Source organism: Malurus melanocephalus, unplaced genomic scaffold, assembly GCF_030028575.1.
Source record: "Malurus melanocephalus ecotype Western Australia unplaced genomic scaffold, MMel_1.1 scaffold_252, whole genome shotgun sequence".
In the NCBI taxonomy this organism is placed as follows: Eukaryota; Metazoa; Chordata; class Aves; order Passeriformes; family Maluridae; genus Malurus; species Malurus melanocephalus.
In genome coordinates this window covers 759,130-774,406 of record NW_026623484.1, presented here as the reverse complement: position 1 = coordinate 774,406, position 15,277 = coordinate 759,130, and the positions used below count along the sequence as shown (strand labels likewise).

The window sequence follows — 15,277 nt, the reverse complement described above, 5'->3', positions numbered from 1 at the left end:
CAATGGCCCTTGCTCCCTTCCCAAACTTCCCTTGTCTTCTCAGCATTCCTGCCACTCAAGCACCTTCTGAATGTAAGGAGTCTCAGGAGCACAATTCCTGGCAACTCTCAGAAGAAGAACCAGCATATCCAGCTGCCTTCCCCGGCAGTGCCCAGGGCTGACACGCTCCCTGACGCAGATGGCAGAGCGCCTCAGAGAAAGAAGTCGCACCTTGACTTGGAATATTGCTCCCCACCGAAGGCTCACGAAGCTGCAAATCCCATCTGACAGACTGTGTTGTGTAGGACTGATCAAGACCCAGCAAATGGACCTGATGCTTGTGCCAGTTAACAATCACACTGGCAGGTTGTCATTTCCCACATAAGGTGGCATTCTCACAAACTGTCAGTTGCAAGGGAATGGAAATCCAAGAGCCTCAGATCCTTCTGAAATGGATGATGTCATAAAAGATGCAAGTTTTCAGTCCATTTTTCCTAATTCTGACATTTTTTCCTTATCCCCATGCTGCCCCACCCTGGATCTTTATTCCTCATCAAGTTCTGATTCACTTTTCCCCCTCAGTTTTAGTCACTGTGCCTTTTGCACCTTGGAACGCAATTTTTTCAATCATTCAGAGGAGAGAACATGTTTAAACTCTCGATTTCTTTGCTTAGCACCACAATTTGCACTGATTACCTGGGCTGCAGAGAGTGAAATCATGTTCAGGAATGCGCACATAACCCACCTAYCTGACCTCACTTCCACACAAACTTCTGTGTAAGCAGGGATTGCAAAACCTGACAATTAGGCCAAATTTCAGGAGAGTAGAACAGCAAAAAGTGGAAACCTTAAACACACAGAACTTCCTTAAAGCTCATGCTTTAAGGCAAAGAGGCATTTGAACCTCTCAACAGTGCCTGGGCAAGCAACATTTCTTTCTGTAACTTGAATTTGTAAGTGCCAAACTGCTGAACTGTTAAGTTCAGCCAGACTCAGTGCATTTCTGCAGTCAAAATCAGACTGTAGAAATAAATTTTGCAGGAACAACAACAACAAAATGCCTCATAATGGGAAATATTGCATAATTGTATCTATGGCCAAAGTTGACAATTCTGCTTATAACAACAAATGGTAAAAAAAAAAAAACAACAAAAACCCAAATCTAAGATAAAGCAAATTTTGCTTGGAGGCACAGGAACAACTGAAAAAAAATTCCCTGCATCTTCAGGAAGTGGAAGAAAATAGGAAACCCTAAAAATTGAAATATTAGTACAGTATTTTCTTAATCCATATTAATATACCAATAACTTTCAAGACTGACATACTGCCCCACTGCCAGGGCAATGCCTGCTATGCAGGCAGCCTACCAGAAAAAGGCGTAAAATGATCCATTCTGGACTGGACTTGGGTTGCAATTTCTGTCATGAGGACAGACTGGTTTGTTTGCGGAAGCCAATTTTTTGCTAGTGGTTATGTCTCTGTGCTGAGCYAAACAATACACCCATACAAAGCTGAAAAACAGGATATTAAACAATTCGGACATCATAACATCTTCACAGCATTGGTTGCTGTTTAGCATTCGGGTCTCTGACCCTCAACTGCTTCAGGATTTAACATTTAGGAATGCAAAATGTCGTGGCTTTAAGTGTGCTTACCAAAGCACACCCATGTTTCTAGTTACTTTCAAAAACAACTTCCTATATATGTTCCCATTATCTAGCCATAAAAATCACGCAGCAGACTGTAGAAAAGAGGCAAAATTGTCGACCTGTTAACAGAGCTGTTTCCCGAGGTGCTAGTTAAAGACGGCTGGCGATGCAGRCGTCTTGCGCAGCACCACTACCACCTCCTGGACAAGCCAAGCGTGGCCGCAGCATGCGCCAGCGCCTCCTCCAACTGCGGATCGGTTTGCCTTAAAGGCAAGCAGCCCCTTAGTGAGCGAAAAGGCATGCCCAGCTATCCCGGTTAACTGGAAACCTCACCTTCCCAGCAGCTGTGCCATTCCCTGCTCCGCCCTGCTGCCGCTCCCGCAGAGCCAGCACGGCCACAAAAGCTCCAGCTGCAGCAGCTTTCCCTCGTTGCTCCGCAGGTGCAGTCGGGTCAGCTGRGCAGCTATAGCCTCAGAATCACAGCTGAAAACCCTAGTGCTAATGGCAACAGAGTTTGGTAAATGCCAAGTGAGTTTTCTTTTCTTTCTGTTGCTAAGTTATATATATTGCTAGGAGTAGTGCGAATGTGCTACTATGTACGTATCCCTCCGAGCACCAACCATTTAATGAACTATAAAATATGTTTTTAAAAAAGTGTARTCTGAAAGATAGCAGGAAGACATCCTCCTTACATGTTTTTTCCTCTATATAAGAGCTTTTCTAGTCAAACATAGAAAAATAATGTCTATTTTTGGGTGAAGATAAATCCAGTTTTAAGGGTGAAATTAAGCAGAATTTTCAATTTGTAGGAGTTAAAGATCAGTGGTTTCAAGATCTGGCTTGCCTTCCTATATATAGCACATACAGCTTATAATGTTGGTGGCTCTTTTTAGATATCTGCATACCCTGCAGAACTCCATGCTCTAGAACTGTAAAAGTATCTCAATAGCAACTCTCACCAAACTTTTTATAGAAATAAAATACCTCTTATGCTTGCCCCTGGTGATGCAACCCCAGAAGTGTTCTCCATTTTGCTGTTGCTGCCTTTGGAGATACCTGGACAGTGGATGCCTTCTCAGTCCCTCTCTGTCACTTCAGTCCTAGATACAGCATAGATTTCTTGTCTTCAAATGCAAAGTTGAAATGGGTTGTACTAATGTCCATTTTAACTGTTTAGTTAAACTGTTAGCTCACAAAGTCGTTAAGATTGCTCTGTATTGATAAATTTGTATGTATTTCAACAGCCACTAATCTATCTGCAAAGTCTTATGAGAAAATGTTTTCTTTACTATTTCTAGTTTATTATTGCACAAWAATGAAAATACTATGAAGATGCTGTTGCTTATTTTCATTGTTACACTTGTCTCATCAATCAGTCTCTGAACAGTGTCCAGTAATTTTTGCATTTTAACTATCAAATCATACACCAAGTTACAGAAATGTGTTTCATTCCGTGTCAGGATATCCTCTGAGGACATAAACCAAGTGTCATAGAACACRGTAGATATATTTTCCTTGTAATACATAAACAAATCCAGTGAGTGAAGTCAGTTTCCTGTGCAGCACCATGTGCCTGTGAGCATGAGGGACAGGATGTTTGCAGGAGACACTGATCCTCCTGCTAATATGAGGAAAAYTTTGGGGCATCTGACTAATTTGCGTGGCTGACAGACTCACACTCAAATTAATCACTGGATTTCCACCAGAAATATATTTTTCTTCCCGTGACAGGCTTGAAGAAGCCACTGAGCTTTCCGCCTCGGTTGCCACTCCTATTGCAGAAACAAGTATCGAAACTTAAACTCTTTGGTAAYAAGTTTTGCATGGATCTGATGATCATGTAAGTAGCCACAGGGTGTTGGTGTGTTTGATACCGTCAGGACAAAGCTGCGAGTGAGCAAATCCCCGGGGTCCAGGCAGGCTCAGGAACCTGCGGTCCTCTACAGCAATTCCCGTTCCGCGGAGCCGAAGCGAAGCCGTCTGGCCAAGGACGAGCTCCTGCTGCTGCGGCCGCCCCTTTCCTCACACGGGGCGGGCATTGGAGCGATGGAGCCGCACCTTCCCCGGCTCGGCCCGGCCCCTCAGCGGCCGCCCCTTTCCCCACACGGGGCGGGCATTGGAGCGATGGAGCCGCACCTTCTCCGGCTCCGGCCCGGCCCCTCAGCGGCCGCCCCTTTCCCCACACGGGGCGGGCATTGGAGCGATGGAGCCGCACCTTCTCCGGCTCCGGCCCGGCCCCTCAGCGGCCGCCCCTTTCCCCACACGGGGCGGGCATTGGAGCGATGGAGCCGCACCTTCTCCGGCTCCGGCCCGGCCCCTCAGCCGCGGCTCCGCCCCTCACGGCCGGTGGGCGGGGAGCCCTGGCACGTGACCCGCAGGCCGCGTGACGCGCTCGCTAGCCGCCGCTAGCACACGTGACCGCTCTCGCGAGCGCCGGCGCGCGCCGGCCGAGGCCCCGCCCCCTCTCGCCCCCCCCACCCCTCCGGCTGCGGCGGCGGAAGGAGCGGAGCGAAGAGGCCGCGGCCTGACGGGACCCGGAGCGGCGCCCCCGGCCCGGGCACGGCCCGCACCCCGCATCGCCGAGGTGAGACCGCCGCATGGGCCCTGTCGGCCCCGCGGGCTGAGCCGCTCCTAGCTCTGAGCGACYCTGGGCCCGGGCTTGGGCCTAGGCCTGAGCTTGGGCCTGGGCGTGGACTGGGCCTACTCGCGGGCGCGGGCGCTTCCCAGGCCCGTCTCCTCTCCCGCGCTGCTCTGGCCGCCCGGAGCCCACCGGGAGCCCCGGGAGAGGCCGGTTCCCGGGTGCCGCAGAGGATGGCGGTGCTGAGGCCCGCTGCGTGCGGCAGCCGGAGGGCACACCGCGGTCCGCCCGGGTTTGCCGGGGACGTGCTTGCATTTTCTAAAGAGCCGGGGAGTTGGGAGGCTTGCTCAAGGCCCCGCTGCTCACACACGCTGTAAGCTGTGTTTGTACCCCGTATATAGCAAATGTTCAAGCCTTCTTTTCTTCAGAAGTCTCTTGAGATTAGCTGGAACTGTACAAAAATTAAATGAGGGAATATCTATAGTCAAATTACTGGACAAGTACTTATTACTGAAACTTAATGAGCTGTGTTGCTAACATGTTAGTAACAGCTATTTTTGTTGTTATTTCACCTTACTTGAACCACACGGCGTGATTAAAAAGCAGCAAAGCTGTTGTTTTGATGTGTGGTTTGTGTGTTTGTGTGTTCCTTGCAGATGTCAGAAGACCTTGCTAAGCAGTTGGCCAGCTACAAAGCTCAGCTCCAGCAAGTCGAGGCTGCCTTATCTGGGAATGCAGACAATGAGGATTTACTGAAACTGAAGAAAGACTTRCAGGTGAGAACTTGAGGGCAGGTGAAACTTCGGGTTCTTTTACAAGTGTTTTAACTTATGTTTGTCCTGCAAGAAAAATMGATACTTGGTGGGTTGGTTACTTTCATTTCACATAGCTTGATGTAGTCATTGCAGGCTTAGTTTGGAAAAACCCAAAGTGTGGCTTATTTTAAATCTGTCTTTTTGGATGAGTGAAAAAGATTATTACTTTTTACTAAAAGCATTAGTTTATACAGCAAACTCTTTTATTATAAACTTTGGCCAGAGAGGTGAAAGATATGCCAGTGCTGTCTTTACTATGTGTTGGTTTTTAAGTTTTTTTTCCCCCTGAAGCATTTCTTAAAGCCATTATTTTTTGTTGCTTTTACTAATGCTGAAGCCTGATGGTTTGGCTTAACATAATGTTCTTACTGAGTTCTCAAATAACTTGATCCAAACCTGCTTACTCATTAAATCCATTTGCAGTTTTAAAAGTTTTGGAGTGTAGTTCTGTATTCCTTGTGCATATGAGTCTTGATTGTGTTTCTGTATGAGAAAGGAAAAGAGTTGTGTTTTTCATTTGTCACGAGAGCATTGTGTGTTCCTAACAGCTAAAACCCATTTCTGGTCCTTGGGGTGTGGTTTAGTGACAGGAAGGCCACCAGCCTAATTTTAAATGGATGAGTGGTCTTTTCGATTCTTGTGCATATAAAGACACATTGGCATATAGAAAATCCCAGCAGTGCTGTTAAAATTTGTCATGAGAGTGCAAGATACTGCTTCATTTCTGTTGTGGATTGCTTTAGCCATCAGGTGTAAAAATCTATAAAACTACCCAGTGCAAGGTTCAGTGACCACTGCTCTGTATGGAAATAACAGCAATAAAATGGGGCTTCCACCAATACACAGGTAGTGCCTCCAAACAGTGATCTTTAGAATTCCTTTTGAACTGCAAAGGCTTTGTGCCCACAAGGCACTTTATAGATCATCTGAATGTGCTCTGTTGTACACTGTTAAAAGCATGTGTATATTTTTATATTTTTAAAATGCACAGCAAAACCCATATGGGATGATATTTCCGATACCAACACGACCTCGGCTTTGATATGCAGAGATCATTGATGTGAAAGGACAACTTGCAAACTTTTTAATAAAAGCTTTCTGCACAGAATGGGGAAGATCTTTACACTTTCGTCCCCAAAAGGTTTGCTATCCATATGTTCCACCTTGAAAATGACATAATGTTTTGCAGACTTGATATATGCCAACTAAGCAGACAGTTGTAAAAATGGGTTTGATGCGTCAGTGTCCCAACTAAAYAGCTTTTTTGTCTGTTCCAAAAGATGGTTACTATGTAATTGAAACATCTTTTTCCTATTATAAATACTGATGCATCTTGTATGCCTGGTATTATTCTTGAGTAACAAGATTAAATATTAGAAGAAATTGTTCAAAGTACTTAGCTTTTTACTTTTTGGTTCACCAAAGTGTTTCTAGGACAATATCTGTGCACCCAAGAACCAAACTTACCTTTTTTATCAAGTAGGATTGATGGCAGCTGTCATCTTTTTGTAATTTGAAGTGAGATCCATGGGTGTCATGCTCTGGAGTGTACAGCTCTGTCTGGCTTTGTAAAGACCAGTTGGTCAGGAAAAATCTTGGCAAACYCTTTAAGTCATATTCTCTGTGGGTCACACCTCCATATCTTGGGGATGTGGCACCAAGCCATGTTGTTCAACCTGTACTGAGCTGCTGTWGTAGTCCAAGTCCTGCTCAGAAATTTTCTTGGAATAGTTTGTTCTCTTGAAGTTTTCAAAAAACTTGAAAACTGTCTCATGGCTTGTAATAGAATTAATGTCTCTATCTTGTGAGCTGAGCATTGTGGTATGTGGATATCAGATGAAGATTTTTACCAAAAGTTTAGTATTTTAATAGCCTGGCTTTTATTAAATTCAGAAGATTCTTGGTAAACTTGTTTGAAACTATTCATATCCAAGTTCTACAATAAGCCATCTCTGAGTGTGGCAAGAATTAGTCAACAGTTTGGTGTTATTGGTAGTTGCAATACCTGAAACACCTGTTTTCAGGAGTGGCTTGTGCCTGATGTGATTTGTTTGACCTGCTGAGAGAGATACTTGTCTCAAACGATGATGCCTCTTGGATTTGCAGAATACAGCTACCTGTATATTGAGGAATAGTTTGGGATTTTGCACCTGGGAGGCAAAATTAGGCTAATGCTGTATGTTCTCAAATTATGTAACTTGATAATCAAAATCTGTTGTGCTTCAGCTGTGGTATTAGGAAAATGGTGAGCTAAGTAGTAGAAGTAATTGTGTTTCTCTGCTCATAGTTGCTACAGATTATGCTCGCTGGACTACTTACTAACCAGCAGCTCCTCCAAAGCAAAGAGCAAAACTTTATTAGTTGGAAATTCAGACATTAACATGCTGCAACAGAAACAAACTGTTAGACCATTGATGCTAGTTGTATAGTTCATCAGATAAAAATGCATGTAAATTTGTATTGTATTAACTTATTTGGGAAGTGCTTAAAATCCTTTAGGTTCTTAAGGAATGAACAGCTCCTTTATTGCATTTTCCTGTGTCTTTGTATGCCCATAGCTGAAGTAATATGTGAAACCAGGAGTAAAGTTCAGGCTCCACTGAGCCTCACTTGAACACTTTTCTGTAACTGTCCCCTAATTTAAACGTTTACTATTTGTTAGGAGAGTCACAATGGATCATGCTGAGGTACTCAAAGAACTGAAGAATTCTTCTTCCTTAGGGCCTGCAAAGTTTCTTTGCATAATACAGAAAGTTTATATGGCCCTTTAGGTGCTGTCTCCTTTGAGTTTTAACACCAGTGAAAAAGAGAGGTCTTGATTGCTTACTCTTTAATGTAATATTTACAGCATATTGGGAGAGGCTTTTGCATGCTCCTGCCTGGAAATTAACAATGTGTAAAGGAACTGGGAAAGTTTTTTAYATTGTTATCTTGGATTAGCAAGGGAATGCCTGACCTGAAATCCCAAGGTCGGGGAATTTAGATAGGAATGGACATTTCTATCAAAATTACTTAAGGAAACAAATTTCTTTAGTGTGTACCTGGATGCTTTCTGATAAAATTAGAGGGCTTCACAGCTTGGAGGGTGCTCTACCACCCTGGCTCTGGATGCTGTAGTTCAGCCAATGAGAGAAATGCTGTAAAAAATAATAGGCTACTTTTTGAATATTTGAGGGGGGCATGGGCAGCTTTACAGCAATATAATGAGTACCATACATGTTTTTATCTACAATTGCAATTAATGAGTTTAATTAAATTATTAGAAAGCCRAAGTAAGTGTAATTCACATGTCAGCTATGAATTTAATACAGTAACTTTAAAAAAAACCAAATCAGTAAGCTTGGGGTTAAAGATAGGCTTGGTAAGAGGAATTTGAAAAATTATTCTTTGTGGGCTTTTTGTCTTTTATAGGAAGTCATAGAGTTAACCAAAGATCTCCTTTCAACACAACCTTCGGAAACTCTTGCAAGTTCTGACAGTTCTGCGTCCGCCCTGCCCAGTCACTCATGGAAGGTTGGGGATAGGTGTATGGCCATATGGAGTGAGGATGGACAGTAAGTGTAGAAAACTTCTCTAACAGTTACATGAAATAGTTCAATGGTAAGAGATTTTCATTCAGTTTGAATTGAACTAGGGTGACTAAAAGCAAAAAGAAACTAGGAAATAAATGTATTATGTATTCTTGTGCTGTTTATTAAAGGTCGGTATTTGAAGTAGCAAAGAGATGGGGGGTTATTTTATAAAAATGCCCTTTTTGTCACTATCCTTACAAAAGTAGGGTGGCTTTGTAAATTACCATTTGCTGATGTAATAAATAGCAGATTGGAAGAATTGATCTGTCAGGGYAGTTTTTTGTAAAGCTTTTGGGATGTGTTGTTCATAATTTGTCAGTGCATTTGTATATATATGTATCACTGATTTCTGTGAAGAAAAATCCTTGCTGTATCTCAGTTTAGGCCTCTAATTGAAAATGAGGTAAATTTTTAATCAAAAATGCAGTATTTGCCTATAAAATAACCAACTGTGTAATGTAACTATAGAATTAATCAACATTTTGGGTTTGGTCTCCTATATATTAGCTTGTGTAGTTCTGGGAATCCAARCAGATTATTCTGACTTCATATACTTTAAAGTAAACATTCTAAAGTTACTTTTCATACTGCAAATGTGTAACTGTTGCAGCTTTATAAAAAATAACTGTTTATCCAAGACTAAAATCCCAGTTGTTATCACTTWGAGAGAAGCTCTGTTATTCAGTGAATGTGCTTCTCTTAACAATGTAGTAATCACATGAAGATTTTGGTGTAGCTRTTGATGTCTTAAGTAGAAAATTAACCTAGGAGTGAACAGTTCTTCTGTTTATTCATGAGTAAAACGTTTTTGTGTTAGAACTTAAAAATTGAATCTCTTAGTCTTTAGTCACCATTGGGTCATTCTTGCTCTGATCTCTGGGTTAGAGGATCAGAGCTTGGGGAAGAGTGTGCCAAAGTGTCCACTGAAGTACATTTTATTGGACTTGTTTGCTTTATTTTGAAAATCCTGCTTCTGTTGCAGCTTTTCTTAAGTGAGCAGCGTTTTGTAAAGAGCTATCCAGACTTTTGGGTTTTCATGTGTTTTCACCTAACTCGGCTCAAGATGTTGGCCCACTGAAAACACACAAGAAATTTAGTAAATGTTAATTGCAATATTGTCTGTGAAACATTTCAATTTTTCCTCTGTTTGCTCTAGATGAATTCTTTTGCCCTGAATTTAGACACAATTATTTTAAATATTTTTGGAAATGTCACTTGTCTTCTTTTCTTTTTTCCCATTTTGATATATGTGTGACCAAAATGTTTCATACACATAAATATGACATGGACTGATTTCTGTGAAAATTYCAAAATTCCTGTTTTAAATCAGTAAGAAAACATTTTAAGTTTTAAAGTTTTGAAGAGGGAGTGTTTTTGAAGGCTTCAGTTTTTCTTAATTCTTTTTCCTATGGAGAAAAATGGACCCAAAGCTTTGTGCTTCTGACCTGAYGTTTTCTAAAAGTACTCAATGAATTCCAAGGAAACTGTTCTGTGAATGCAGTATTTTTTTTTTTCTATCCCATGACCTGCCCGAACTAAAACCAAATCAGGATAGCTGATTAGATTGGCCCCAGCATTAATCATTAGTTGTGATTGCAGTGAGGGCATTGCTTCTTGAAGCTGAAGGTCAAATACAGCAGATTCCAGTCTTTGTACCTGTGTCCCTTTGACCTTAAGACAATAATCYCTTGGTTTGATTTGTGCCCCTGAAAATGAAGGCTGGTATTTGCAAATTATTCACTTAGTGGCATTAGCTGGCTGATATAGGTGTTGAAGGGCTGAGTATTAAAGCTTTACTCACATGCTTACAGCCATGATATCTTTACAGGTGTTACGAGGCTGAGATTGAAGAAATAGATGAGGAGAATGGAACAGCTGCGGTTACATTTGCTGGATATGGCAATGCTGAAGTCACACCTCTGTTCAACCTCAAGCCTGTGGAAGAGGGAAGAAAAGCAAAAGAGGACAGTGGCAACAAACCCATGTCCAAGTAAGTAATACACAGAAATCTGAATGCTGCTTGGTGAGKTTTTTTGGGTTGGTTGTTCTTTCTTTTTTCCCRTCAGCTATAAAAATTGGCTARTGAAATAGGTAGTTTTTTGGGTTTTGTTTTAAATTTACATTTACTTGGTGTCCAGCTGTGTCTAACACAGGAAGGTACTTGTAAGGGCTGGAAACTTCTTTTTTTTTAACATAGAAAAAAACAGGTGGTACAATTTCAGAGTTTATTATTACCAATGATCCCTTCCCTAAAAGGTTGTTCTGAGGGCACTTTATTGTGGCGGAGATTGATGCTACCAGGAAAGGGATGGAAGGAAAAGGACAAAGATTACTTCAGCGAACATAAGGAAGTTCAGGGAGAGTCCTRCTGACCTCCAGAAAACTTTGGGCTTTTCCCTCCAATGGGCTATTTACCTTTGCCAAACCCAAGATGTATCTGAAATGTACAAATGTTGCTAAGTCCCTTTGCAGTTTCAGAAATGAATTGCACATGGTTTGCTGTGTTTAGCATGGGCTTCTCAGGTGTGGTGATGGTTGTTGTCATGCCAAATATATAAACAAGTAAGGTAATGCTTGTATGGGAAGATTGGGTTTTGGGGATTTTTTTTCCTCCTAAAAGTGGTGAATATTTACAAGCTGGTGAATATGTACAAATACATTATTTATTTCTGTCATTTACTTCTGGAAAACTAATGTGATTTTAGTTTGTTACAGGAAAAGGTACAAACATAAAATGTGGGGTTTGTTTCTTGTTTTTTCCCTTTTCTCCAGAAAAGAGATGATAGCCCAGCAACGRGAGTATAAAAAGAAGAAAGCTTTGAAAAAAGCTCAGAGAATTAAAGAACTTGAACAGGAACGAGAGGACCAGAAAGTCAAATGGCAACAATTTAACAACAGAGCCTATTCTAAAAACAAAAAAGGCCAGGTTTGTTTCTTCTTGTCAGTATGTGAGTTACATACATACAACAGGGCATAGACTTCTGTATGGTGCCTTGGGAGAAAGGAGGAGGTAGTTTTTAAAGGGATGTAACAGGGGCATTTGGGTGTGTTTAGGATTCGTAAGTGTCCAGTTTTGTCTTTTGTACACTTCAAATGCCTGGTTTTTAACTGGATTATTTTGGAGGAGTGCTGCTCCTAAGAAGCTGAGCTTGCACTTGGCTGGGAGAGCTGGGCTTTAATCAGTTGCCAGGTGATGTTTGGTGGAGCCAAGAACCTGAGGGGCCCTCTAAATCTCCAAGTCTGGCTTCTTGCTGTGTTTGTGACCCAGCAGGCACAGTACTGAGGATGTGCCCTGGAACAGCAGGTGTAGTGCAAAAAAGTTAGTGAGGACATTAAGTCTTTACTCCATTTCTATCATGCTTTGACCAAGAGACATCGGTGGTAAAACTTCAGTCTTCCTTATGAGCAGCTATTAGAGACCACCTTGTGAGAGGTGAATTTTATTCATTATTGGCCTGACTTGAGATCCTCAGTAGGACAATAACATCCAGTGCTGAGGTGCCAGGAACTTCCCAGCCCCATTGCCTCACACTTCCTAAAGCCCAGCTCAGCTGTGACATGTTGCTAAATGACAATGTTGAAGCATTTAGATGGTAATGATTGCTTGGTTTTTTGTTTTTTTTTTGTAAAATCTTATCCAGTATTTAATTCAGAAATGGTGTTTTTTATTTCCAGGTGAAGAGGAGTATTTTTGCTTCCCCTGAGAGTGTAACTGGCAAGGTTGGCGTTGGAACATGTGGAATTGCAGACAAACCTATGACACAGTATCAAGATACCTCTAAATATAACGTCAGGCATTTGATGCCTCAGTAACAGGTGAAAAAAGGTRGAACTTCATCTCTGCAGGGCTTTACACTTATCTTTTTATCATTATATTTTTCTAAAAGTAAATTATTTGTTGGCACATAGTGAGTAGTCCATTTTGTCACCATCACTTTGGCTTCAGCTGATATGAGCCTTAAATCTCCAGCTGTTGATTTGAACCCTCCCAACCATTAAACGTTTTGTAGCAGGTAAGTGTTCATGAACTGCTGCTGCCTGTTACTTTGAAAGCAGTATTTGTCTGCAGCTTTGAATCTCTCTTTCATCAGTCATGAAGGTTTTTTTTTTTCCTTTAAGAAAAGTGGTGGTAAAAAAATGGCATCTTTAAGAGCCTCCCTGGTTTTCGTAGTCACGATGCAGTCTGACATACTCAGCATTACAATGCTGCTGCAGCTCTGGGACAGAGCTTATATGTCACATGGAATTGGTAAGGATGTTTAAATAACCCCCTTACCAATCTACTGAAGATCAGTTTGTACAGCTGTAAATGAGGGCAGAACATAGCTGATAGGATCTTTTTTCTAATGACCACTTACATTCTAGAAACAATAAATTTTACTTAATTCCAGTCCAAATTTCTTGCGCTTGAAGTTAAGCAGAGGAGATGCTGTTTCTTGTTGTTTTTGTTTGTGTTAAAAGTACTCATCRAATTATAATAGGAAGTTAATGAAATGTAACCAGAAAACCATAGGACAAGGAACTGTACTTAAAAATCTCCACCCTTCCCCAGGGATCAGAGCTGGAGTGTAACTGGTTGTGCTGTGGAAAGGAGCTGTCCTCTCCTGCCTTGTAGATCTTGTGTGTTGGAACAGTCACAGCCCTGTTGGTACAGTCACAGCAGAGACAGCCTGTGCCTGGGCCCCCATCCAGACAAGGAGAACCAAGGCACAGCAGATACAAATGCGTAGATCCCACTTAGTTTGAGTAAAGGTTGGGAGTTTCTGTCTTACATAACTGACTGGCCCTAGTGTCCATTGTACCTTCAGCTGTATTACAGTGCTGCTGAGCCCTTTCAATTTTATTCAGGAATCCCGGTGTAAAAGCTCTTGCTTTTTTGTACTCTCTCTGTGATTTGCTTTCCTCTGTTACTTGTCTTGCACTTACGGTAGTGATGCCACCTCTGAACCCGTAATGTGTGTAAAGAAGTTAATGGGTAGCCCTGTATACAATGTAGATATTATTTTTGTAAAATCTAGGGCTGAGTTAATGGACAAGAGTACATCAGCTATTTCCCCCATTAAATAAAATGTGTGTCTTGTCCATTAACCCTGACCATTATTTCCCTGTATATTATGTTAATGTAGCTCATTTTGTAATTTGTTAACTAGATCAGGTCACGTCAGCAATTGTTGATGCACTGATTGGTGGAAATGTCCATCAGTTACCTGAGTCACAACTCAAGCTAAACTCTACAAGCGGTAGTTTAGAATCCATACACARAAAAAGGTTCTCCCTATAATGGGAGAAAGTGATTTTTATGAATACAAAGTGTGTTAATTTCAGTTTTGTATGTTTAACTTTTATTAAATAAAGTGTTTAAAATCTGCTGGATATATTTGGTGGAGTTATTCTTGGGGGGGAGGATGACAGTAAAGCATCAGAATGGGCGAGTACAGAATCTGCTGGACAGAATGTAATACTCAAAAGTGGGTCCAGTCGACTGCAAGATGAAGGTGTTGCTTAGTTCCTCATCTTCACTGGTAGCAGGGGGGTTACATTTTCTTTTGCATAGAAAACCTCTYAAGAATGAAATAGTCTGCTTTTTAGAAAGGGAGTTTGTACTGCAGCCTGCCGCTACAGAGAAATGTTCTAGCAGTGACATTAAATAGGTGACAGTCGTGCCACACTGACAGCTCAGTGCTGAGGAAGGTCACCTGCTGTCTTTCACAGGTGGCTGTGATACAGTGTCCCTTCCACTTACCCAAAAGCATTTTGAAGTAAAAACTGAAACATGCTAAAATAGGCAGAACWGGAATTTTCAGGAAGCCTATTCTGAACTCCACCTGTTCTTTCAACAGAAAATGGTCTTTGGAAAAGAAGGCTCAATCCATATCTGGCATGCACTGCAACTGCTTATCTTTAATGTAATAAATACAATCAATAGACCATCCTTGGGCTATTTATTTTTTGTTCACTTGTCCTGGAGAGCAATAGAGTGACTCAGCAGAACACAATGGGTGAGCCTCCCCTGCAAGCCACAGTCCAGCCTGACTTGCTTTAGCTGAACCTTTCAAAAAATTCAGCAAAACTTGCACCGTTCCTTTGAGTAATTTACTGTCACCTCTTTTAATGGGGGTTGCCTCACGAACTTGGCTGTAACTCTTCTGCTGGGCACTGCAGTGAAGCACTGCAGTGAAAGTTAGTTTTGATAGGCTTCTTCGTGAAACACCTTACCTGGAATAAGTGAAACAGACCACTGTGCCTGGGGTGGTCTGATCTGTGAAAACATCTTGAGAACAACTTACATGAACAAAAAAGCCCTAGCAAAAATGCTGTGTTGGCTATACCACCATCCTTATAGCACATCAGGTTTTCTAATGCTCTTGTCTCATCTGCAGGATGGGGCCAGTTCATTGTAGTCTAGCTTGGAACACAGCCTTAGTAAAGTGGCTTGAGAAATKAATGCAATAAAAATAAATCTTAAGCAATGCTGGTAATTGCCAAAACATGGAGTTCCTTATATTACAAATTCCAAGTTGACTCGAAGTGTGGCTGATGGCGTTTTAGTTGGTTGGGGTTTTTGTTCACAATTAATTTCCTAATTTTATTAACTGGTCTACATAGTGAGAAGCCTGAGAATGCAAGCTCTGCACTGGGCTTTTGCACACAAAGTACCTGATCCAGTGCCAGCAAATCCTGCTA

At 41.8% G+C, this 15,277-nt stretch overlaps 1 protein-coding gene across 2 annotated transcripts; it reads left to right on the top strand.

Moving 5' to 3' along the window:
- Positions 1-4,080: 4,080 nt before the first annotated feature.
- On the top strand, positions 4,081-13,969 carry SMNDC1 (survival motor neuron domain containing 1). Of its 2 annotated transcripts, XM_057375563.1 has the most exons (7): positions 4,081-4,212; positions 4,863-4,982; positions 8,433-8,575; positions 10,422-10,583; positions 11,366-11,519; positions 12,269-12,409; positions 13,146-13,969. In XM_057375563.1, the coding sequence occupies exons 2-6, from the start codon at positions 4,863-4,865 to the stop codon at positions 12,404-12,406; spliced, it is 717 nt and encodes a 238-aa protein (XP_057231546.1). In that variant the 5' UTR covers positions 4,081-4,212; the 3' UTR covers positions 12,407-12,409; positions 13,146-13,969. The 2 variants fall into 2 exon arrangements, with proteins under 2 accessions (XP_057231546.1, XP_057231545.1); XM_057375562.1 differs by lacking the exon at positions 13,146-13,969 and having other exon boundaries at positions 12,269-12,752.
- The last annotated feature ends 1,308 nt before the right edge of the window (positions 13,970-15,277 follow it).